The sequence below is a fragment of the Branchiostoma floridae genome, unplaced genomic scaffold, assembly GCF_000003815.2.
Source record: "Branchiostoma floridae strain S238N-H82 unplaced genomic scaffold, Bfl_VNyyK Sc7u5tJ_1354, whole genome shotgun sequence".
In the NCBI taxonomy this organism is placed as follows: domain Eukaryota; kingdom Metazoa; phylum Chordata; class Leptocardii; order Amphioxiformes; family Branchiostomatidae; genus Branchiostoma; species Branchiostoma floridae.
Genome location: NW_023365707.1, coordinates 33,456 through 57,519, shown reverse-complemented (window position 1 = coordinate 57,519; position 24,064 = coordinate 33,456). Strand labels below are relative to the sequence as shown.

The 24,064-nt window shown below is 42.2% G+C and overlaps 2 protein-coding genes across 2 annotated transcripts in view; both read right to left on the bottom strand.

Annotated features, from left to right (window-relative positions):
* LOC118407485 (protein argonaute-2-like) overlaps positions 1-3,047 on the bottom strand; it is a 30,125-nt gene extending 27,078 nt beyond the window's left edge. The window contains exon 1 of the mRNA XM_035807972.1: positions 2,554-3,047. Within this exon, the coding sequence (XP_035663865.1) occupies positions 2,554-2,638 (85 nt within the window). The 5' untranslated portion in view covers positions 2,639-3,047. The remainder of the gene's footprint in view (positions 1-2,553) is intronic.
* Positions 3,048-7,315: 4,268 nt separating this feature from the next.
* Positions 7,316-13,014, bottom strand: LOC118407482 (telomeric repeat-binding factor 1-like). Its single transcript, XM_035807968.1, has 5 exons — positions 12,785-13,014; positions 11,751-11,853; positions 10,998-11,115; positions 10,280-10,399; positions 7,316-9,758 (listed from the first exon to the last, which is right to left on the bottom strand). Exons 1-5 carry the CDS (start codon positions 12,912-12,914, stop codon positions 8,403-8,405), a joined length of 1,827 nt encoding a protein of 608 aa, XP_035663861.1. The 5' UTR covers positions 12,915-13,014; the 3' UTR covers positions 7,316-8,402.
* Between the last annotated feature and the right edge of the window lie 11,050 nt (positions 13,015-24,064).

The window sequence follows — 24,064 nt, the reverse complement described above, 5'->3', positions numbered from 1 at the left end:
GTTGTTCAGCCATGTCTGTAGTCAGCTGAACCAACAAATGTCTGTAAAAAAGATGCTGATGATTGACAGCTGCAGGTGGTGTCAGGTTTCACCCACGATGCACCTGTCACACCTGTCGCTACTGGATGATTCATTCTGATGCAAATTGAACCATTTTTAGCAAAAATCCAGCAAAATGTCTGAGAGGAAATCATGACTCTGAGTAATGCTAGTTCAATTTTATCCACGAGGTACTGTAAATGCAGAAATTTTCCCGGTGGTTTTGTGTTCGCAGTTTTCTACGTCCTCTAGTACAGACTTTCACCTCTGACTCTGGTATCATACAATAAATAATTGTTGAAATACAGTTGAAGCATTATAATCTATATTTCATGATTTGAAGAGAACAAACTTAAAGTGTTGTTGTCATACAGCATCATTTAAACAATTGAAAAATTCACTACTTGTTAACTTCACAAATGGCTGTTCAAAACATTTTCTATTCATGATGAAAATGAGTCACACTTGCCCTACTTTGATCAAACATTCATGAGGTTAGTTTTAGATTTAAATATTGCACAGAAAGAACCAATTTCAATGATTACGACACAGCTGCCTCTTTTATTGTCATACCGTGCGCATATTTTACAGCTCGTTGAAAAACTACCCCTTCAAAAAGCTAAAGGAATTCAACAGATGTCATTTTAGATGACAACAGGTGATCAGAATGAATTTTGAATGAGCAGTGGTTTGAACACATGCAACTGGGACCAGGGTTTGAAGCCTGCAATGCCGTGTACTTTTACAGTTGTCAACGCTAAACATGTATAAAAGAACCCTATAATAGTATAAAGAACACTAGCTGTATGGGTGGTACAGAGCAGAAAACAGCAACCATAGAAAAGTTACAATAATATCATGCTTTAAAGTTCAAAACAGGATGACTCCTTTTTGTGCTTAAGTTTAACCCTAAATAACAGATACTGAATGGTAAAGATTTTCTTAATTCTGCTATACCGATAAAAAAATAAAATAAAAGGTAAATGTGTAACTGCCTTCATTTGCTGGGGCAGGGTTAATTATTCAAACACGAGTCAGGTGAAACTCAGAGACGGTGCTGAGTCACACTATTCTCTACATGCACCTTAGCACTGATGCATTTCTGTATTAGTATTGTAAGAGATGCTCACACCTTACAGTATTACTCATACTAAAGCCCCTTTACAAATCAAGAATTTAGCTCGGCGGAGTTGTCAGCGACCTCTAAATTACGAGGAGGCATGAACCTGATGCCTACGAAGAAACTCTGCCATTTCTTCCTCGGCATCAGGGTCAAACCTCCTCGTAATTTAGAACTCGCTGGCAACTCGGCCGAGCTAAATTCTTGATTTGTAAAGGGGGCTTAAAAGTGACTCAGGATAGATACTCCAAACAGATGTGGCTTCCAGCACTGTGTCTTCCCTATGTTTCTATTAACAGAGGGTCCCATACTCACCTGCATTTGCTTCAAAACTGATGTTTTGGTCCTGTGCACCTGTTGTTTTCTTACCAGTGCCTTTGTTATTGTTTATGTTAGTTCCATCTTACACAAACATTACCAAAACAACAGCTTATCAAAACAACACAAGAACTTCGGAACTTGAGTTCAAGAAGTGAAATTAAATGAAATGAAATAAAGCCTCACAAAAACACTGCAGGCATTTGGAACAATAATCTGTAAGTTACTCTACTCTACATCTAACACTTCAATATCTCAGACACAACACCTGCAACACCTGTAGTTGACACACCTGTTCCAATGTTATTGTTGCAGCTTACACCAACAACATACAAAATTTAGACAAAAATGCTGCACTGTTAGTGTTACATAAGCAGCCTCAGAATACCACAATTCGAGGGATGAACTGAACTATATGCAATTCTACATTACATAACTCTAAACATTCACCTTAATTTCCAGGTAACACATCTGTATTAACACCTGTACTGGACACACCTGTTCCAATGTTATTGTTGCAGCTTACACCAACAACATACAATTTTTTTGTTACAAATACAATTTTGTTTTTAGTACAATTCGAGGCAGGTTTCGAGGGATAAGCTGCACTATTTCATTCTACTTTTCTTAAATCTACACATACACCTTAGTTCCCAGGAAGCACACCTGCATAACACCTGTACTTGACACACCTGTTCCAATGTTATTGTTGCTGCTTAAAACAACAACATGGATTTTTTTTTAATGAGCACTGTTCTTCTACTTCTACTTCTAACGTGAGCCAGACGAAACAACAGCACAATTTCTCAGCTGCACTATTCTACACATTCACCTTAGTTCCCAGGAAGCACACCTGTATCAACACCTGTACTTAACACACCTGTTCCAATGTTATTGTTGCTGCTTAAAACAACATGGATTTTTTTTTTAATGAGCACTGTTCTTTTAGTTCTACTTCTACTTCTAACGTGAGCCAGACGAAACAACAGCACAATTTCTCAGCTGCACTATTCTATTCTACACATACACCTTAGTTCCCAGGTACCACACCTGTATAACACCTGTACTTGACTCACCTGGTCCAGGCGGCGGCACGGGAGGCCCAGGCGGGCCCGGTGGCGGGTGGCCCGGGAACTGCTGCTGTCCGAACCCGGGAAACATGGTGCTCTGGCCCGCTCACACCAACTCTCGTCCCCAAATATTTAAATCCTCAAGACGGAACCTTAAGAAACCTTCTCAGCCAGTCCGATGTCTTGAAGTTGTTGTTGAAGACCCGGACATGGAGAAAACAACAATAACAACAACAGCTGTTTCAACGTCCGGGTTAAAATAACCCGCTAAATATTTGCATCCCGACGATTCGAAACTGCCCTCCAAATCGTTGTAAATTTCTCATCACCGCTTCAAATGTCTAGAAGAAGGTCCCATGTTTGTCTAGGAATGCACTGATGTCTTGGAAGACGTCTTAGTCGTTAAGGAAGTCCGCTATCTCCTCCTCATGTCTCTTTCACCTCTTCCCACTTCGTAGCTAACAAAAATCCAAAATGGCAGCAGCACCCTACTGCGCACCCTAACTGCGCACTCCCGGAAGTAATGAACCGGACAGCTGTTTAGTAGCTGCTGTACTGCAACATTCCGCTAGGAGTTTCTTCAGAGTGGTGAATTATGACTGAATAAAAAAAAAACGTGAGTTCTACAACAGTACCCAGGAAAACCGCCAGGGGACACGAAGCCTTAACATATTTTTGATGTGCCAATATCTAACGACGTACCAAATTTCATGAGAATTCCCATCCATATACAGCATGATCATAGTGTTCAACCACATCAAACCAACATACAAAAATACTACCAGTTAGTTACCATTAAACACAACATTTTTGCAAAGGTAAAAAACGGTGTTTGATACGTTTTACGAAACAGGGTGTAGTTTTCGTAATAACTGTTCTTTAGTTGTCAGCAACAGATGCTAAAAGCCAATATTTCATCAGATGATCTTTGCAAAAACAAGCTTAGCCATCGACCTACAGGCTGTGCCACTTGAAAGGCTTTTCATGCGAGCAAACAAAACTGAGCAACAAAACACAAGAATACATCTTCGATCTTACTCTTAGAATTTAGAAAACCTGGCGCCGAAAGAGAAAAGATTTTCGATCTCTATTCCAATTTTTAGACGACCAGTTTTCTAAAACGATTCATCAAAATGTGCCTTTTCAATTTTTTTAGACAGTGCGAATGTTTCGCACAATACATGAAAAGGTGTCATTTCGATCTGTTTTCCAACTTTTGGAAAGCTGTACGCGCCAGCTTTTGGTCCATAGTAATAACACAATAAAAGAATAAACCTTCGATTTCCTCAGATATACAACCTGGACGTTTGGAATAGAAAGGAACTTTCGTTTTCTTTTATTGGCTTTGTCATTTTCAGTCCTTGTTTTCAGTCCTCCTGACGTAGCCTCCTTCGCAGACTTCTTGAGTGGCGACGTTTATTTTTGTGGAGCGCTAATTTGCGACTTTCAACATGGGATAAGGTTCTCATAAAACTGCCTTTCCCCCATAAAGAGCCTTAGTTGATGTTGAAAAATAAAATCGTGAATCAGCCCCCCTCCCCTAATAATACAATCTTTATTAGCCACCGTGCTAAACAATAACAATAATTTTATATAATTTTATATAATGTCGATATGTGTAGGGATTTGGTCATGTGCGGTCCCAATTTCTGGCGGTCGCGTTGGCCAGGTGTTCGTTGTGAAGAGGACGCTTAATGCTTACGTCAATGGGGAAAATGGAGGAGAAAAATCGGTCGTAATGGCCAGGTGGTTGCTAAGAAGAGGTGGTCGCTTCGGCAGGTTTGACTGCATACGCATCAGCTCAAGAGGTCTGGACAGAGGCTACACTGGACCTCAATTACCCTGGGAAGTCTCGGTCACAGCTGCAGGAGAAGAGAGGACCAGCTGCAGTTTTCAGTCACACCCAAATCATCCTCACGAAAAAAGACAGCCAGATTTGAGAGGGACTGTAGTACTGTGCAGTCATGTCGCGCTTGTTTCTTATCTGTGCCTTGGCGGTTTACTTTGTCACTCTGGTCGCTCAGGGTAAGTTTTTTTTTTCCTTGTCGTGCACTTTTTGTTTACATTTCTTATGTGTTAAGATAAATTTTCGATGGAAAAACTATTAAGAATTTGTTGTTCAGCGGGTTCAGCTTCAAGCACATAGCCATAGGCAGGGGGTTCGAAGGTATCCAAAAGAAATCTAAATTAAAATCATTTCATTTGAGTGCTGTTATTGACGGTAATCTCCGTTTTTTTACACATTTGTACTCTGAAATCCTCTATAAAAATTTTACCATTAGAGAGACTTGAATGTTCAAAATTTTCCGATATAGTCCATGCCACCGGCAAAGCGCGCGCGAGCGCCTTTTTTTAAAGAACACCATCCTACACCATAAACTATTCACTTTGCAGTTATTACTTTTACTCTTCAGTAATAACTATTTCAGTTATCCTCATCTGTATTGTCTTATGGTGTTAATCATACATGTTAGTCTTATTAATTTACTTTTTTGTTACTTTTGTTACTATGTTAAGTTTTCGTTTTAATGCCTAGATACGCAATTCGACTCGCTACAGCGCTGCTATGAATTGGAGATTGGTACTTAACTGCAATCAATAAGCTATCATTATTACAACATGCGTAGCAATGTGTCAACACTGATACCAATTATGACAAACAAACAAACAAGCAAACAAACAAACAAACAAACAGTGAAACTCTATCCCCTGACCTCCCCAGCCAGCGACAAGGACCGGGAAGACGTCTTGATGACGTCAGAGAAAGACGCGGCGAGTTTCTTACAGCGGCAGAAGCGTGGAGACTCGGACGGGTTCTCCCCGCACATGCAGCAGGACCACAAGGTGGGACTAGTCTCTACCAGACTCCATAGGTCGCTGGAAAACCGTAGAAATGGAACAAATAGAGGAGTAAGCCGGTCAGAAGAGTATAGCCGGTAGCGCGTTGTTCCCTAGCCGGCCATACTCCTCTGGCCGGCTCACTCCTCTATTTGTTCAATTTCTACGGGTTTTGGCCAGCGACCAGGAGTCTGGTAGAGACTAAGACGGGACCGGCTCGGGGGATTTATTACGCTAGTTCACCTTTATCCGCGGTTTAACCTATATTAGTTGTTTTTAAAACCAGATTAATTAAGGATATCATGTCGACTGTAATCTCCCAGCAGATGTTCGGGTCCGGCTGTTCTGTGACATGTTTTAGGCTTTTTTCTTTGTAAGTTTCTACACCCCCCCCCCCCCCTCTCTCTCCCCCCTCCTTCTGAGACTGTGTATCATCAGGCAATTGTTATTTGTAATGAGTGTATAGAAATATTGTAAACATATCTGTTCTTACATTTACACCATCGCAAAGTAGCGGAATTCACTTGGTGGAATCATTGAGGTTTTGACGAAAGTAGCCTGTGTTTACACAAGCTCTCGCCGGCTGGGCTTAATGACCCCCTCCTAGGGAGGCGGCAATCTTAGGGCCGGCCGCTAGGGGCGCGATTTTAGTCAGGCTATGACGAAAGCTCCTCTGCAGAATTCGAATGTCATGCATGTATCTGTAAACTATTCCTTTGTTATGACTTCTGCTTCACCCAGTTTGTATACATTTATTAAAAGTCTTTATTCAGTAATTTTACAAATTTTGCAGGTTGACGAGGCAGTAATTACAGAGATGCGTCAGGACGCCCAGAACGGACGGACGCCCGACTTCGCCAAAAATGACGCCTGAGGCACGCGGCTACCTGGGAACAAGAGGGGGCAAAGCACGGCCTCTGGGAACGAGATGTAGACTCCCACACATACAGAATGATCTCGTAGTAAAACTTAGAAACTGTAGCGTCGTAGATTCAATCTCCGAGTAGATATAGAAAGGTGAAACCGTAACGTTTCCCACGGACCAAGTTCCGGGGTGACTTTCTACCCAGGGCAAGTGGACTACTCTCCAAGCATTTAATAGGCTCCGGCTGTTTTGTACCGTTTTCTTTATATCCCGAAAACGGTACACAATAGAAAGCCCGTTCAAAACGCCTAAAACACGTCAAAAACAGCAGGAGCTAAGCTCTGCTTGGAGAGTAAGGTTCCATGCTTCGTGTTTGACCTCTCAGCTCGAGAAACGTTACCTTTTGGTAAATTCCAAGCAGATCATACGGTAGCATTAGATAGTATCAAAAGCCGGAAGAGGAGTGAAGCCGGCTTAGGAGTGTGTTTTGCTACCGGCAAATGTACACCTCTTGGCTGCCTATCTCCTGGCCAGTTTGGTACTATTTTATGCCATTGTAGGATCTGCTTGGAGATTAACCTTTTGACCCTCTACATCTGTTTGAAGATAGTCGTAAACGAAAATGAGTGCGGGTTCACCTGATCTGTGTGTGAGAAGCACTCCATGGTGAATTCGAGCATTTCAAAGTAGAAATAAAATGTTTCACTGAAAAAAGTTGTTCCCAGTGTGATTTGTTTGGAGAATGTTGTATTTTTCGGTGTAGCGTAATTTGTAACCTCTGTAATTCAAGTAAAGCTTTGTCCATATACATATGTACAGTGAAACGTGATAGGTCACCATAAATCTTATATACAACTCCCCCCCCCCACTGTTACACGCATACCGATATTTCAAACAACTCGATGTATTGTAAACCTTGACGTGTTCGCCGTAATGTTCTTTTCTACCGCGAATATACGTTAACATTATTTATGCCTTCTGTTCTTAAGTTGTGTAACGCTAGGGTTCATTAGAATATGATAAAAGGTGTAGAAGTATGATTCAAAAGACGACAAAGCACACAAAACTTTAAAAATTGATCTTTATCTATAAAAATTGTTAAGAGATCTGTTTAACATTGGTTGTACAGTGGTTGGAACCTCTAGTGCAATAGTGGAAAAAGGGAGTTAGTACTAGTAATATAATAAGCCAAATAATGAATCATATATAACTGTTCTGGTAATTTAGGCGTACAAACTTTACAAACTCTACATGTAAAAGCTCAAACCAAGGAGGTTATATAGCCTATACATAACCTTGCTCAAAACTAAGTCAACAATTTGAACACTGGATTCAGACAGGTACTTTAAATGGCAAATATCATGGAGTCGTAACAATTAGTGTCCTATGTTGTTATTGCAGCTCTAAACTATACAGCCATTTTACTTTCTTAATGGTAAATATTACAAAGTCATTACCTAAGTAATGTTCTTGGTAGTTGTAGCAACCAAGGAGGTATTTTGTAACGTCCTTGTAGCAACTATGAACAATACTGTTTATCTCAACATTAATTTCTTTTAAAGGTTAAAGTTGCCAACTGCAAATTTGCTTGTTAAAATTCTGTGACTTTTGATCTTATGTGTCCTGTACATAATATGCATTATCATCACTAACAGTCTGTTAACAAGTTACAGTCTAAATCACTCTAATCAAGTGATTATTTGACCTCCTTCCTCATATGCCTAATCCGGGTAAAGCTAAATGAATACAAATTCTACTGCCTACAGTACTAGTAACCTATGCAGGACATTAATTAAAAAACTAACATCGATTTTCTAATACTTTACTGGCTGAAGCCTGCATACTCTCTCCCTGTTACCTAACTCCACAACCAACAGCGACATGGGTGCTGAATGGCTACTTCAATGTGCTGAAGTTTAACTAGGTTCTACTTCTGATTTTGTACTGTATACTATTGGCTATTATCAGTAATCTCCAAGCAGATTCCCGGCCAGTGGCATAAGATAGTATCAAAGCTGGCCAAGGAGCACCTCTTCTCTGGCCAACTATACTCCTTGGCCAGCTTTGCCATCGGGAATCTGCTTGGAGATTAATGGGTTAGGGCTATTAACTAGAAGTACTAGTGCCATTCACTTCCAGATTCTGACTTCTCCTAGGGATAATCTTTCACCACCCGAGATTTCACCAGCTGGCGCCATTTGTCCTTAAGGTTGACGTTCGTGCGTCCGTTGAAGCGGAATTTATCCAGAATCTTTGACCAGTTGCCCTGGCCGTACCTTCTCACCCCGTCGATGAGATTCGACACCTCCTCTTCGCTCCACTGGTGCCGTATGCGGATGTACCCTTTCGAAGTGATGTCCAGTTTGTTCTTCACGCGAAACTTCGCGGGAATCACGGGAACGCGAAGTCCGCCTGCAGGGCACGGCAGCGCGCTCGACAAGTCCGCAGAGTCCTCGGAATCCGATTCGTACACGTACTTCTTTCTCACGGGACAGCGGAATGTTTCCTCGTCGGAACTCCATGTTTCCTTCACACCGCTACCGTACGCGGATTTCTCCCGGCTTCTCTTCTTGAAACTTGCCTTCCGTATCGCATTTTCCTTCGCGGCATCATCTTCTGACTCAAGGTCGTTCTCTCGTTCCGGGGTTCTTTTCTTGAAACTTGACTTTCGTGTCGCATTTTCCTTTGTGGACTCATCGTCTGAATCACTGTCGTCCTCTTGTATCCTGTTTTTTCGACTCCTTTTCTTAAACCTTGACTTCTGATTTGCGTTTTCCTTTGTGTCATCATCTTCCGACTCACTTTCGTCTTCTTGTACCACCCTACGGGACTTCCTGTGGTTGGCTTTCTTACTCAATCCGCTAGTCGATGGTTGATCGTTTGCTCTCGTATCTCTGCGTGGGTCATCTTCCTTTTCTCCGTGTTTCCGCTTCTCTGCCTGGGTATGTCTGTGTCTGTTCGCCAGTTCTGGAGTGGGTGGATTCGAACCCTGGACTACTGTATCTTCAGATGTTGTCTGCATTTTCTTTGGTTCTGACTTTTCTGTTTGTTTGTGCTTCCCGTTTGGGCTTCTCCTGACCGTAGCTCCCGACGCCTTTGCTTGCTGCTTCTCCATCTTCAGATCCCTCACTAGACTGTCGTAGTGGTACCCGACAACATCTTTCCTAAACTCTGCACTTGACCTCTCCTCCTTGGCCATGACCACGAAGCACTCCTGTAGAAGCCGGCGCGACGGCAAGACGTTGTTCTCCTCTTTCGGACAAGCCTCATTCTCCGAAGGCGTCTCGTACGCGTCCGAGTCAGTCTCGGATTTTTCCGCGTCTTCTGGATCCGCTGCTTCAATCCTGTCTTGGACGATTCGCTGCGCTGCTTTAAGCAAGAAGGGGGACTTGAAGTCGTCTACGATGAGCTGAAGGAAGTCTGCCATCCAGCCGAGGAACTTGTCGTAGGTGCAGCTGTTCTGTATGGTGGGGTGCTGTGGGTCTCTGGACCTCAACACTGCAGTCAGCTGGAAATAGGAGCAAACTATGATTATGAAATGCTGTATAACAAAATTCTTCACTTACAGGCAGTTCAATCTTCTCAACTGATCGGAAATGTAGAAGTAAATGGCCAAATCACTCAGATGAAATACACTGCAACTTAAGTTGATTTTCTAGCATCCTTTTCAAAGCGATCACTGAATAATAAAATTCATTCACAGGCAGTTCAATCTTCACAACTGGATGAGATGAGAGACTTCAGTTGCCTAAAAGCAACTGATTATGATTTTGGAAACCCCCAGGCATTTCAAACCCCATACTTTTGTCAAATTTTCATTTTTTCCTTATTCCAGAGTGGAATGCCTTGCCTGGCACGGTGTTGATCGCTCCCACCATTGCGTCCTTCTGTGCCAGGCAGGAGGCCTGCCCGCCCTAACGGGGACCTCACCCCCCAACACACACACTTGCCCCTTGTGGGCTATTTGGGGGGTAGAGTACCCCTTTGTGCATGTAGATGTAAATGTAGATAGACACAATGACAACACACCTTTGAGAGAAGCTTCTTGTCCTTTGCGCTCTGTACACCTCCCGTTTGCCAGACTCTCTGGAAGACTTCCTCCGCCGCATCAAAGTTTCCGTCCTGACAACACACCAGAACACTCTGCACCTGTGAGGAAACATGCAGATGAGTAAACTGAACAGGTAACATTTGTAAGTCCGCAAGGTTGGACAAGTCCACTAGCCCGATTGATACAGGCAAGTGAAAGTGCCGATTGGTAAGTGCCGTAGGATTGAGCAGGGGTTGGAAAACTAGACAGTTAACACTTGTAAGGCAGCAAATACATCATGTTAACCTACACATGGTCTATGAAACTATTGAAAATATATCTTCATAAGCATAAGTAAAAGGAAATGTTTAACAAGGAAAATGAACAATATGTGATCCCAAACAATGAGTGGCATGAAAAAAAAATTTGCAGCTGGAGACAGCCCTACGAGTAGTGCAGCTTAATAAACAACTCTGTTTATTCTTCTGTATGATGAGTGAGTGAGTGTGACAGGCCCCTCTGGCTCTCTCCTAGCTGCCAGTTGCCACATGATGTAATCCAACACCACAGGGTGTCTGACACACCTCCAGTAACCATGGTGACAACTGTATGGCACAGGTCATTGACCTTACAAGCTTGTGGGAAGAAGAAAAAACGGAGCAAAAACAATATGTTTTCCTTCCGTGAAGGCAAACACAAAAGGAATGCTAGATGTACCTTGATTAGCCCCCTGGCATGTTCCACTTGATCCGCGGGGAGGTCAGCGTTCTCCACCAGGGTGTCAAAGATCGGGAGCGCCGACTCTAAAGCACTTACATCGCCGTCTTCCTCGTATCTTAAAAAGGGGAAACAGTTTCTAAGTAAGTAAAAGAACCCACCACACTTAACGACCCTTCCCGGAGTGAGTGGATCAATCAAATCTGACTGGATATACATCTAGCTCTTGTACTGAACATTCAGTACAACACTTGTGTGTTACACCATGGCGGTTTACAAACAAAGGTATCTATCAGATCTTATAAATTTACTATGAGGGTTTACCTGTCCTGAAATTTGCTACACAGTCAGGATGCCCTCTTACAGACCCTCTAGTTATAGCTAGACCATCTAGATTAATTATAACAAACAATCTGATGACAAGGACAAAAGAATGGGGATGGGATGTCTAAAACGGGGACGAAAGGACCAGGGGATGAAAGATCTAGGGGACGAAAAGACCTGATACCCAATCAAGGAGCTTTTATCAGCTTTTTTTGTTTAATAAAAGCTCCTTGGTCCAATCTATGATTATCAGATTGCTACCCACAGTCACACAAATAAATAAAGAAAGAAAGATTGAGAAATTTCAAGGAACTTGAGGTTTTCTCCAGCAAAATCCTGAGGTATAAACACAAGCCCACTAGCCAGTAGCTACGTACCTTAAAGGCTTTTTACTCACAGTGAAAGTGATCTATCTAAAAGTGAAAGTACCGTATGCTGTGGTCCCGTCCGTCGGCCAGACGACACAGTAGCTGGATGAGTTTGACCCGACGCTGCCTCTCGGGGGAAGACTCCACGCAGCGCGCCAGCAGACCTAGGGCAGACACGAACAATGATGTCATCTACATCTACATAGTAACATACTATATGTACATGGCATTCTACTAACCCACTGAACCCACTAGTCTGTTGTCCTGTTCTTTGCGCACACATTTTATGTCTTTTTGTACCGACACTCATGTTGTGACTATTGAAACAACCTGAGGGGCGAGTAGAACAGAAAGAAACAACATCCCCACTCCCGGAATACCCGAAACCGAACCCGGGCAGCCGGATCACAAATCCAACATGCAAACCACAACACCAAAAGCTCAGAGATGTTGGCGTGGTCAGTTTGGCAGCGCATGAACCCTACTGTTGCACTATGATCACTTGCGTAAACTGCTGTTAATCTGTGCAAAGAGACTAGGCAGTAGTCAGATGAACAAGGCGGCTCCTAACTTGTCAAAAGCTGTTGTCTTGAACAGACATGTCCAGACGTGTTTTGTTTGTCTATTGTGGGGGAGGGTCATATTTCATAAACCTGTTATCCACAATCAGGGCTAAAAATACTACATCAGGTGAACTTTTGTGCACCCCAAATTGGTGGAATAGGGAAACTACTACTAGTAGAAGCCTGGGTGCCAGAAATAATTTTCCAGGGCCTACACAAGCCAGATCATGGGCTTTATAGGACCTAGACCTACATGTCCCCAGGGAAATGTTAACACAACACCCCGAGTTACTAAAGAACCCTCGCGATAGATATAAAAATCTTTGTAGGGTAAATCGATTGCTGTTGTGAAGTGAATCAGATCTAGGTCGGGAGCTTGGCTTGCATCCAACTGCAGACTATAGTATAAATTAATTATACTCCCTATCTTGATTTTACTTTTGGGAAAACTCGCTTGTCAAGTTGTGTTAGAGTGCTAACCTGTGACGGGCACAAAACTCTACCTCGCGACCACAACAGAAACTACCCTTACCTTGAAGAAAGTCCCTGCCTTGGTAGAAAGCGTCGTCGCCGGCTACGAACTCTTTCCAAGTCGTGTAGCAGACGAACTCCAGGATCCAACCGTTGGCCACGGCGTCTTCAGGATTCACAGATTCCGCCATGTTTTCAAACTTTTCTTGACGTCATCCCGAACTGCGGTGTGACTCAGGCAACGTTGGTAGGAGACCGTCATTCCCAGAGGTTTCGGCGGTGCACATGCGCAGTAGCAAATTTACGACTGGTCCAACGAGTTTTAGGGGAGTTTTTAGAAGAAACCTTACCGAATCTTAGATTTTAATAGATTGTCATGCTAAAATGTATAATCTAACTATTTTAATGAAATCTATACGAAATTATCCAGCTAGAGGTTATATAAGTGGTTTTAATTCCCTTGCCCCCCTAGAGTAACTTATAATATTCCGCGTTCAAATTGATTGCGTAATATGGCAGAGCTGCAGGTGGTTGTCACAAAACACACATCTCTCTCGCTGGTGTAGAAAGCGATATTTTCCATGTATTGCTCTCATGTTCAACTCATATATCCGTCTACGTAGGCCAGTTTCTTTATAATGTATTCCAAATGCGAGATCAGATTAATCATACATAACTGTACTATTACTGATTGAATCATACATAACTGTACTCAACTGATTGTTGAGCAATAAAAATTCATTCATTCATTCATTTGGCTAGGTGTTCGTTTATAAATTCGTGCATAGTTTTTGAGGCGTTTTTTTTTTTTTTTTACTTGACTTATGACTTTCTTTTTCTTAATTGCCAGAAAAGACTGTTGATACACTTGTAGTAGTAACGTTAATTTCGGGCTTGGGAAAAATGGTCGGCCAGCGAAACTTCTTGCACGAAGCCGTCAGCTGCAACAGTGGCTTGTTTGTTTGTTTGTTTATTTTGATTGCTATTTAAAGACTGTTTCATATGCACTTGCAAAGATTAAGGGAAAATTAGCACATTTTATTTTAATGATCAGAGAGAGGAAATTGCGCCATGCGCCTTTATCCACGGGGTAACCTATATCCGTGCACCCTGAACAGAAATGCAGTATCACCGGTACCGTGGCGTGCTAGAAACAAAAAAACTAACTAACTACATCTACGTCTACATTGATAAACCCCCAGATGACCCCACGAGGGGCAAAGTAGGGGGGGTGAGGCTCCCGGGTTAGGGGGGCAGGCCCCCTGCCTGGCACGGAAGCACTCAACGTTGGGAGCACTTACAACCGTGCCAGGCAGGGCGTTCCACTCAGGTATCGTGCGCGGAAAAAATTCAAATGTGTCGGAACGGGCAAAGATGGGCTGGTATTTGTGAGTGTGGCTTCCCCGGGTGCGCCCTAGGGCTGGTTAAGTATGCTGCTAGTGTCTATATTAATGTTATTATTAACTACTTTGTAGACAAACGGTGAGGCGGGCGTTCCTCCTCCTTTCGGAGTCATAATGTAGATGACACTTGTCTTCTATCTTATTTAAGTTAGAATATTGACATATACATTGGGAGAGTTTACCAGCGAGAAGGGGTTGTGCGAGCAACCTCTGAAGATGGGCTTGCTGCTACAGATCATACAGCACATGAGGGGGATTGCAACGGTTAGCAGCGGACAGAGCAGCATGGCGAACAATGACGGCCCGCCTCAGTATTAACCAAAACTGGCATGCGGCAAAGATAATGACAGATCATATTATAGTTATTTGAAGAGGCCTGCAAAACCCACAAAAATTTCCAAACGAATTTTCCTCAAGAGGCTGGTATGGAAGTGACCAAGCGTTTCACGTATACACTATTTTGTTATAGATGATAGATCTTCTATTCCCCTTCATTTCAGGTGAGGGTGTGTGAAGGCACAAATAAAATCACACCTGGTTTCAAACAGTTTATTGGGTAGTAATTGTTGACACAACAGAGGAATACAAAGTGTACAATGCATTGGTTAGGATATCGATGTACTTGGCATTATCAAACATTGATCTTAAACAGGGACAAATACTATCACACTAGAATTGATTACCAAGATAAAAAAAGTCCTTTGATCTCAAAGCTTATTATTTGTTTTGGCACAAAGTAGCATTCCAGGACAAGGTGGCCAGTCTTGCACTAGAAAAGCTACAAAATACATGAAATATGAAGACTAAGTGAGAACAAAAGACTTTTATGTGGAATGAATACAAGATAAACAACGAAATCAATCTATACTATGCATAGCACCTGGTATACACCTGGTAGCACAATACAGTTAGTTTCAAACATTACAAGAAAAGTCTACTTCCTAAAATAGTTTCATCAGGTTGGTAGAATATAGGATGAAGGAGAATTTTTTTACACAACCAGTGGGTACCTACATGGCTTACATTTCGATGTCTCTCAGACACCTTCGTGAGAAAAAATTCTCCTTTATCCAAAAGTCTACTTGACTACACCAAATCTGGACACCGTTCAGAACAAAGTACGTCAACAACGCAGTACGTTAACATTTGACTCTGTATGTACGTAAAAGCAACATTACCGAAATACAAATCAATGTAATTTGCTCAGCAGCAAACATATCACACCTGAACCGGTGCTTACAGTACGCCATAAAGACACACGAGGACCTTGTTATCTTCTAAACAAAGATGGTGTAAACAGTCGTAAGTTTGACAGTGGCTCGTGACTAAAATGCCTACTAAGCTAAAAATGACAACTATTGCTAACTAAAGCTAAACCTTAGTCAAATTTTTACGATAAAATGCTAAGCAAAAAAAATGCTTAATCAAAATGTTTACTATGCTAAGCTATAATTAAATGCTAGCTAAGCTTTAAAAATGCTAACTAATAATATGTATAGATCTAGAGGTCCCAGAGGCAAATTGAAGCCCTGTATAGAAAGTTGTTCATTTAAGTTGCAGCTTAAGGCTAAGGCATTTGTGTTATTAGTGTTCAATAGAAATGTGTGTGTTGTGTTAGTGTGTGTGTGGGTTAGTTTGTTAGTATGTGTGTATTCTCGATAGTGTGAGCATCGGCCTGAGCCTTAAAGCAGCAAAATTTGGAAAGAGGACACATTTAAAAGAAAATTGGCTTCAAGTAACCTCTACGCATGATAATATCAGCTTGAACTACATTGTAAACCACATGAACACACTTTATTAAACTTTAAGAAGCCAAATACACCATAAAACAAAGGTTAAGCGAGAACAAAAGACATTTAATCACAATTCAGCCCTATACTGGAATGGCATGATAGCAAAACATTTCCATAAAACAAAGCATTAGAAAATCAATTATATTTCCAGAACTGTCCCTTGCAAAAAAAGAAATGAAACCTGAACAAGTAATATAGAGAAAATCTTATACCTAACACCTTGTAAACTGAACTTCATGCATGCCTCTAACATCGCAATATACACGACTGGCACACTTTACATTCTGTGAAAGGTCATTAACAAGAACTGCTGGGGGCATAACAGGAAGTAAACTTGATTTGATTATAATTTCAGTTCTAGGTTCAACCTAGAAATGTCCCATCCCCTCTATCTACATGAAGCATTATCAGCGGAGAGAATCATGATCTCTTGGTGGACGGCAAGGTGTTGAGTACGTTTTGCTGACACCACGATTGATGTTGCTGGTAGAGGGTTACGACATTCTGAGAGCGGTGGCTACTTCTACACTCAGCGCTTCAGCCTGTTTCTGTGGTATACAGACGCGATATATGGCTAATTCGGTTTCTGTGAACATGTCGATGGACGGGATTGCATTCAGAGGTACTGCAAAGTTCAGTCCTTCAGAGAACAAGGACTTCCCCGGTTCTATGAGCTCATAACAACCTAAGCTCTTCAACCACCTGTCGTCCTTCCTGGCCCCGTGTCATTGTCTTGGTTCGGGACCCAAGATAGCGACACAAGGCAGATTATGTAATGGTCCAGGTTCCCGACAACCACTGACCACCACATAAAACAGGAAGGACAACAGAAAGTAGAAAAACCAAAACAGTCATAAGCTCACAGAACCAGAAAAGTTCTTGTTTTCTGAAGGTCTGAACCTCACAGCAACTCCGAATACAACCTCAGCCATCGACACAGTCATAGAACCCAAATCAGCCACACATTGGGCCTGTACACTACAGAAACAGACTGAAGCACCAAGCGCAAAAGGAGCCTCCACTCACAAAACATCCTAGCCAACTACCAGCAACATTTCTCGGGATGTCAACAAAACACACGCAAGCACCTTACAACCAACCAAGAGTTTGTGATCGGCCCTGCCAGCAATGCCTCAGGTAGAAGGGGGGAGTGGTAAGGTCAGTTAGCTATAAATGCAACATCACAAATCATTTACTTCTTGTCATGCCAATAAGTAGCAGCCCATGTCTGCAAGATGTTTCCGTTTTACACCTTCAATGCCTTTCCATACAACATAACACTTCAGGTCCTCTGACAGGGCGTACACACCGGTACTGATCTTGATCTGGACGTCAGTGTGGAGATGGCGAACTGTGGATCGGACGATATCTGCTCTCACCAGGACTAGTCCCACCACTGTACGTTGTTGATGTCGGCTTGATGACTTCAATAACATCCTTCAAGCTGCTTGAAAATGTTTCCTTACCGGCTTCCTGTGACTACAAGCATGTGAAACGTCAATTTATGATGATACAGACTAACATTGCTTAGCTTTCTTGCATTCAGAGTGTAAGGACAACATTCGATTCGAATTCTAGAAGTTTGCAAGTGCATTTCGTTTATCTTAGTCTAATGAACTTAGAGCAACTGAAAATTCTCAGTGGTAATTAGGTAAAAGACTGCAGAAAAAAAAATGAATGTCCTCAAGTAAAGCGGATTCGATTCTCTAACTTGCCGTCTCACCTTAGAATCACGTAACGTTAGTCGTCCGTAGAATTGATCGACGCCTCGATCCTTGGCTTGGTGATGCACAATGTCGCGAAGCACCTTCAGTGATGGTGGCACTTGGCACCTCCCTTACCCGGCCTTTTCTCTCCTTTAGCATGTCTGGACATTTCTGTAATATAGTGGAAGAAACAAGACATGCATCAGCTGACTGGCCACAAGCCTTTTCACAAAAGTCAGAACGCATGTGCGGCGACAGGAATTTTAGGTAATGTGTCAAAGGGTAAGGCCCACAAAAAGTAAACAGTCCTAGGCCTTGTTTTTAACATTGTTTAGATTTGCATAACAACGCCCAGACGGGTTTTGTTTACTTTTTGTGGGCCTTGTCCTTTGACATATTACCTAGAATTCGTCCTGACATCACTGAGGTAGACTTATTGATGCAACAAACGCAAAAAGCTAAACGGCTGTGCTGGCAATCACAAATCATTTGTTCATAAGAAACACTCCCAACACACCTAATGCCATATGCTACAGAGAACCAATATTTTCATAAAATACAGTACAATAGTCAATACCTTGATGTCAGATGTCTGGTTGACTGCATGTTCATCTGCTCATTGTCTGGGTGTTTAACATAGGAACAGGCCTCTGATGAACGGTCCATGGATGGAGTATCTTCTTTCCACGCATCTCCTCTAGTCGGACGAAGCTGCAAACAGAAATGGGCAATTGAATCGAATGTCGGAAAGTTTTGAGTACATGGTTCTTTTACCTAACTTGTAAGAATGTGATCTGACAGCGTCTTATGTTTTCATTTAAATATATTTGTATACACCACGGAAATAAGCCCTTTAACAGAGGTTACGACGCACGCGCGGGTGAGAGGAACCCTGTGTAATATGTCAAAGTCCCAAAGAAAATCAACATTTCGCAGGCGCCATTACGTTCCGGACATTGTAGAAACGAGATTGTTTACGACTGAGGGCCTTCAACTTTGGCATATTAAACAGAGTTACTTTAAACTGCGCGTGCGTGGCTGTGAAAGGGCTTATTTCCGTAGTGTATACAAATGTATTTGAGTGAAAACACAAGACGCTGCGAGATCAAATACTAACACTTGAAAGTCTCCGGAGCCGGGAGGAGACGCCGGATAGGTTCTAGTACTAAAGCTAAATTATATAAGCTGTCTGTCTTTTATAATCTTAATAAATCTCCACATGTCAATGCCAAGGGAAAAATTGGTCAAGATACGGGTAACAGGCCATGAGTCTGGTGGCTTAAAAGTACAGTCTGCCTCACCTTTAGAAGAAGTCCTCGCATGTCCTCGAAGATGGTCCGAAGATTGTGTTGACGTAAATCCTCTCTGGACTCCTCCCGGGGCTCCTTTCAGTGACAATTGCTAACCGGTGGCGCTAGTCCCATGTCCGTCTGCCGCATGGCAGTGCAGACATTTCGGCACACGTTGCGGTCTCCGCAGAAGAGACGCACGGTCTTGCCTGGCTGACCACCCGACTGTAAGTGACGTCCTCACGTGGCGCCAGGCCACATAAAGGGCTGCACAAGAAGCGTGTAAAATTACTGCTCTGTCATTCGTCGATTCCCTGCCAGAATACTGATTACCATTGGTTACAAAAATGCACTTTCCCCCATTGGCTATCTCACTTTGGAGTCTTTCCCCATTGGTCATTTCTGCTGATGAGATTTTGTTCACCCCGGAGTCTTTCCCCATTTGTTACCTTTGCTGATGATATTATAACTTGAATAACAATGCACGACCTCTAGCAGTTGGAAACGGTATTGCGGCTGGTGTTTTAAAGTTTAACTCTCTTGCGAGTTGACGTCCTGAAAGTGATTGGTCATTAGTATTGATACTGAAGAAGGCGACAGTGGTCGTTGGAAATTTTATCCATGTATACTTTTATAATCCCCGTCTGTTTAGCTTTGTATTATGATTATTACCAACACAGATGAGCTTCTATGATGGGTGATACAGCTTATGATTATCTCCGATCAGATCTATCGGGGGAGAAAAGACAGTATCCAAAGGGCTGAATAGTGTCCAACTGTGATTGGTCGATAACTTAAACTCAACTTAGAAATCCTTGCACTAGGGAGGATAAGAAAAGGTGTAAAGGAGTGTCCCAATCTGTCATTCTTGACATACCTGAGAAACTTTTAAGTTTTAAGTAATTTCTTAAAATAAATTCGAATTCCGTCTCTGATCTTTCGATGACCCAAAGATACGGATAGAACTGAAGTGTTCAATTTGGAGATTAAAACACAGCCGAAATTCGGACCCCTTTACTTCAAGAGGCAAGCCGCTAACTTTGCACTACGCACGTCGTACTTTACGTCGTGGCGTCAGAACTTCGGCCGGCAAAGTTTACTGTAAATCAATGTTCAGTACGGTACACATGCAAATACTAGACTTGACTAGTAATCAGAGTCGTAAAATCTGAGGATAGGTTAAATGTGTTTGATCTGGCGCAGTGTTAGCCAGCCTGAGTAGACCGGCCCAGGCCCAGTATGCCTAATCTGACCGGAAGTAAGTATTGAATCATTGACCTGCGCGTGAGCCGTGACGTCACGGGGAATCCCCTGACTAGTTACCTGTTACCTACCGCGATGCAACACGGACCACTATTGGATGAGTGTTTTATACGATGCCAGCACTGAATGGCCTGAAATTCGTTTCTCATGACGTGCAACCCTGACTGAAGTCTTTTATAACATCTCATCCAGAGTGTTAGTCCGACTGAGAGTACAACTCGTGAACCGAGTCTATAGCAACGGCGATAGCTGCGTAGTTCTGTTGTCAGGAATAGGAATACTGTCACCGGAATTCCCCAGGATTTCAGTGAGTCATTAGCCAATGGCAAGCATCCAGCCAAATCCCACAGCAGTTGCCAGCCAGTTGCGCTGCGTCACGTACGACAAGCAGCCATCTTGCCAACTTGTGAAACTTACGAGTTCCGTGAGAAGGCCCGATTGAAGAGGAACCGGGCAGGTAAACTTTAAGATTACTATGTCTTCAAGACGGGTGTTGAACATGGGTACGCCTGACGTGCGTCATGATCAAAAGTATATCGAAAATGTGCCAGTCTTTACCAGAAAGAAGTATGATGCAATATGTTCAAAAGCAAATCGCTTTGGGGAAATGACTGATTATTAGCTAAGTGAAATTACAGATCGCTTGATCGAGTACTAATCACATGAAGTGTCCTGTAGTTTCAAAGCGGATTTGACTTTGATCCTTCTTTAAAAATACCGGACGGTTAATGTTTTGTTTATCACAATAGGCAACCGTCACAGACACAGTGCAAAAATGCTACTGCGTGGTATATATATATAGTAGTCCGCATGTGAGTACTATCTGCTAAGCGGTGATTCTGACTCCGGGAAGTGACCTATTAGAAAAATATGAAGATGAATTCTGAAAGAGATTCCCCGTCTCACTTTTGCCAGCCAAAGTTCCGTTCCCATTTCCCACGACCCTAGGAGTTTTCTTTAAAGAATTGAACAAACATCTCCACAGTCCGCACTTTTAGATTGCGAACATTCACGGCGGTCTGAACCTTGGACTAACAAAAAAAAAGCGGCCTTTAATACACAAACAAGAATGTAACGTATGTATATGTACAAACTGGCGCCTGTATAGCGCTTTCCGCGGAAGTTTGAACGTTTATGATGAGGTAATACCACCTTTGACGAGCAATTTCCTTGAACACTAGCTCACCGCTCGAAAGATTGACTGTACAATAACATTATTATCTTTTTACAGGTTTGAAGTGTATTTAGACACCGAGTTGAGTTACTTTGGAGCTGATCTACTCACATCAATCGTCAACCGGCTATTCATTCATATCAATATCAAATCGGGTGTAAACCACACGTTCCACAAAGATGTCAAAGATGTTAAAGGAGGACGCCAAGCTTGCTCGGACTCTCTTCTTACAAGGAACTGGTCACGTGAGCAACGACCAGAGGTACGGTAATCCCGTGGCTTTTGGTCACCAGGGGAGGGCAAACGTCACTTCCGTATCCGGTTCAACAGGTGCATCATCGGTATTGCCTCAACCAGAGAGACATTTGACAGCTTCACAATTCCGGAATACCGGCGGGTTCGGAGTAAAAACCGGAAATCCGGATCGTGCAAGGCTATCAAGAGAGGGATCTACAGTGACGTCACGACCACGTGACTTGACGAAAGCCGCTGATAGGTTGTCCACGTTCTTTGATTGGCCGCCGAGCGCCCAAGTTCGTGCGGAGTTGTTGGCTAAACAGGGGTTCTATTACCTTGGGACGGGAGACAAGGTCGAGTGCGCGTTCTGTGGAGGTCAACTGCACCAGTGGGAGGTGCCAGATGACCCGGAAACAGAACACAGTAGACATTTCCCACAATGCCCCCGTGTGGTCTCAATTCGCACGTACTTCAGATAGGTGACTTCCACAGAAAGGCATTGGCTGTTGCTCATGTTTGATAATTGGATCTAAGTATCAACAGACGATCATTATTACATGTATGTAAACGGTAATATGATAGCTAAAAACTCACTGTAGATCTTAATGGCTTTAGTGTGATTCATGATATGTAACATTCGAATAATTTGTCATGTGTCCCTACACACGTATAAACAAAGTCATGATCATAAGTATAAACTCGCTATATACCTGTGTCCGTTTTGCTTGCGTCAATTGTTTTTATTTAACGCTAGTACACCTTTATATTCGCGGGGTAACCTTTATCCGTAGTATTTAACACCAGGGTACTTCGGGAAATCAAGTCGACGGACGGTGGTCTCGAACTGCATTATAATGAAAAAAATGCATTTTAAGACCACCGTCCGTCGATGTGATATCGCTAAATATCCTGTTTTCAGGTACAACGGATATAGGTTACCCTGCGAATAAAGGTGAACTAGCGTTAACTCCGAATTGCTATACCTATACCCAGAATGATTGCACAAAATGATAAAAGCATACGCTGGCAAATGGTGTGTGCCGACAATCTAATGTATATTTAATATCAATATGGACAAAACAACAGGTTGGAATATTCTAGACATACAAGTTCGTTGGAACAGCCTGGAACTAACAGTCACAAATTGGTCGTACCCATTTTCTAATGCAGTATTAATAAAAGGAGTAACGTTAAGTCTGCTTAGTCTTTAAAAGATTGGGATCACAATGCTGTCACTCACTAAAAGTGACGGATAAAGGTTAATGGATGTTAACTGTTATTCCCATTCCGAGTAATAAAACCGTTGGACGTCATAGAATATTTCTCATTGCTCTCAAGTATCATGACGTTTCTACAATGTAAGAATAACCAAAATTTACCCTTTCAGTGAACTCTGCTATTAAACACCTACTCTTTCCATTATACTGAGCTTCCTTGCTCTTAGGCCATGTTGATTTGATTATATGGATGACATCCTCTGGGAACTCCAAAACTGATGCGAGCGAGCGAATAAAAAAAAAGTTTGGCCAAAAAAAAAAGTTGCCTTCAGTATGAAATCAAAGTGCCCAGGAAGGTTGAACATAGGACTAAACACACATAGTATTGTATACCAACAGTTAGGTGTAGGGACCAGTACATCCTACGGGTGCAAAACAGTTTTTTTTCTTGGACCAATCCGAAAAAACAGACTTGAAAAAAATCAGAGGAACAGGTTTCGCCAATTACAAAATGGACACACTATGTCGGCAGGCATTTAGGGTCTTAACGGGGGCCAAGAAGACAACAAGAGCGAAGTCAAGTAGAGTTTTTAGTCAATTGTACCAAGTTTCTAGTCAAAGGTACAGAGACAGTTAGCCTTTATCACATGGAGATGTAATTTTAAAATGCCAGCGGGAGTCCAATAATCCACCAAACAGATTCCTTTGTAGCAAAATTGACCAATTACCATCATGATTGTTTTGAGTATTGCCAGTTCTCAAGTTTCCACAGACAGTCAGGCCCAGGTTCATGTCTGGACCTGGAAATGATCCTCTGGACCTGAATTTTCTGCACTGGTACCTCCCCCTACCAACAATAGATTTTTGTCTTTCTGTCCTTTCACATCTTATTCTTTGACTTTAGATTTATTTTGGCATTCTATGGCATTAGTTATCGATCCGTTTTCTGATACTTTTTATCAATCTACGGAATATTTGATTGTGCTCATTTTACAGCTGCTTTACACAATTTATTGTGTGGTTGAAAACTTTTTTTTGTGTGGAAATGGCCGAAAATTGGTGCGAGCGCGGATGTCATCCATATAATCAAATCAACATGGCCTTACAAACAAACAAACAAACTGAAAAAAATCACGCTTTATTATTTTCTTATATTTGATTCGTTTAGTAAAATCACATAATCAAGGCATATTGAAACCCTGAATATTTTCACGTACAGTATTTGCGTTACAAGGTTCAAGATTTCTCGATGTAAGTTT

Excerpts from the sequence above, each read along its gene's own strand:
- LOC118407482 (XM_035807968.1), bottom strand. The coding sequence starts at position 12,914 with ATGGCGGAATCTGTGAATCCTGAAGACGCCGTGGCCAACGGTTGGATC. Across the intron at positions 11,116-11,750 it reads GGACGGGACCACAGCATACG|ATACGAGGAAGACGGCGATG; the intron begins GTACTTTCACTT and ends CCCCTTTTTAAG. Across the intron at positions 10,400-10,997 it reads ATGCCAGGGGGCTAATCAAG|GTGCAGAGTGTTCTGGTGTG; the intron begins GTACATCTAGCA and ends GTTTCCTCACAG.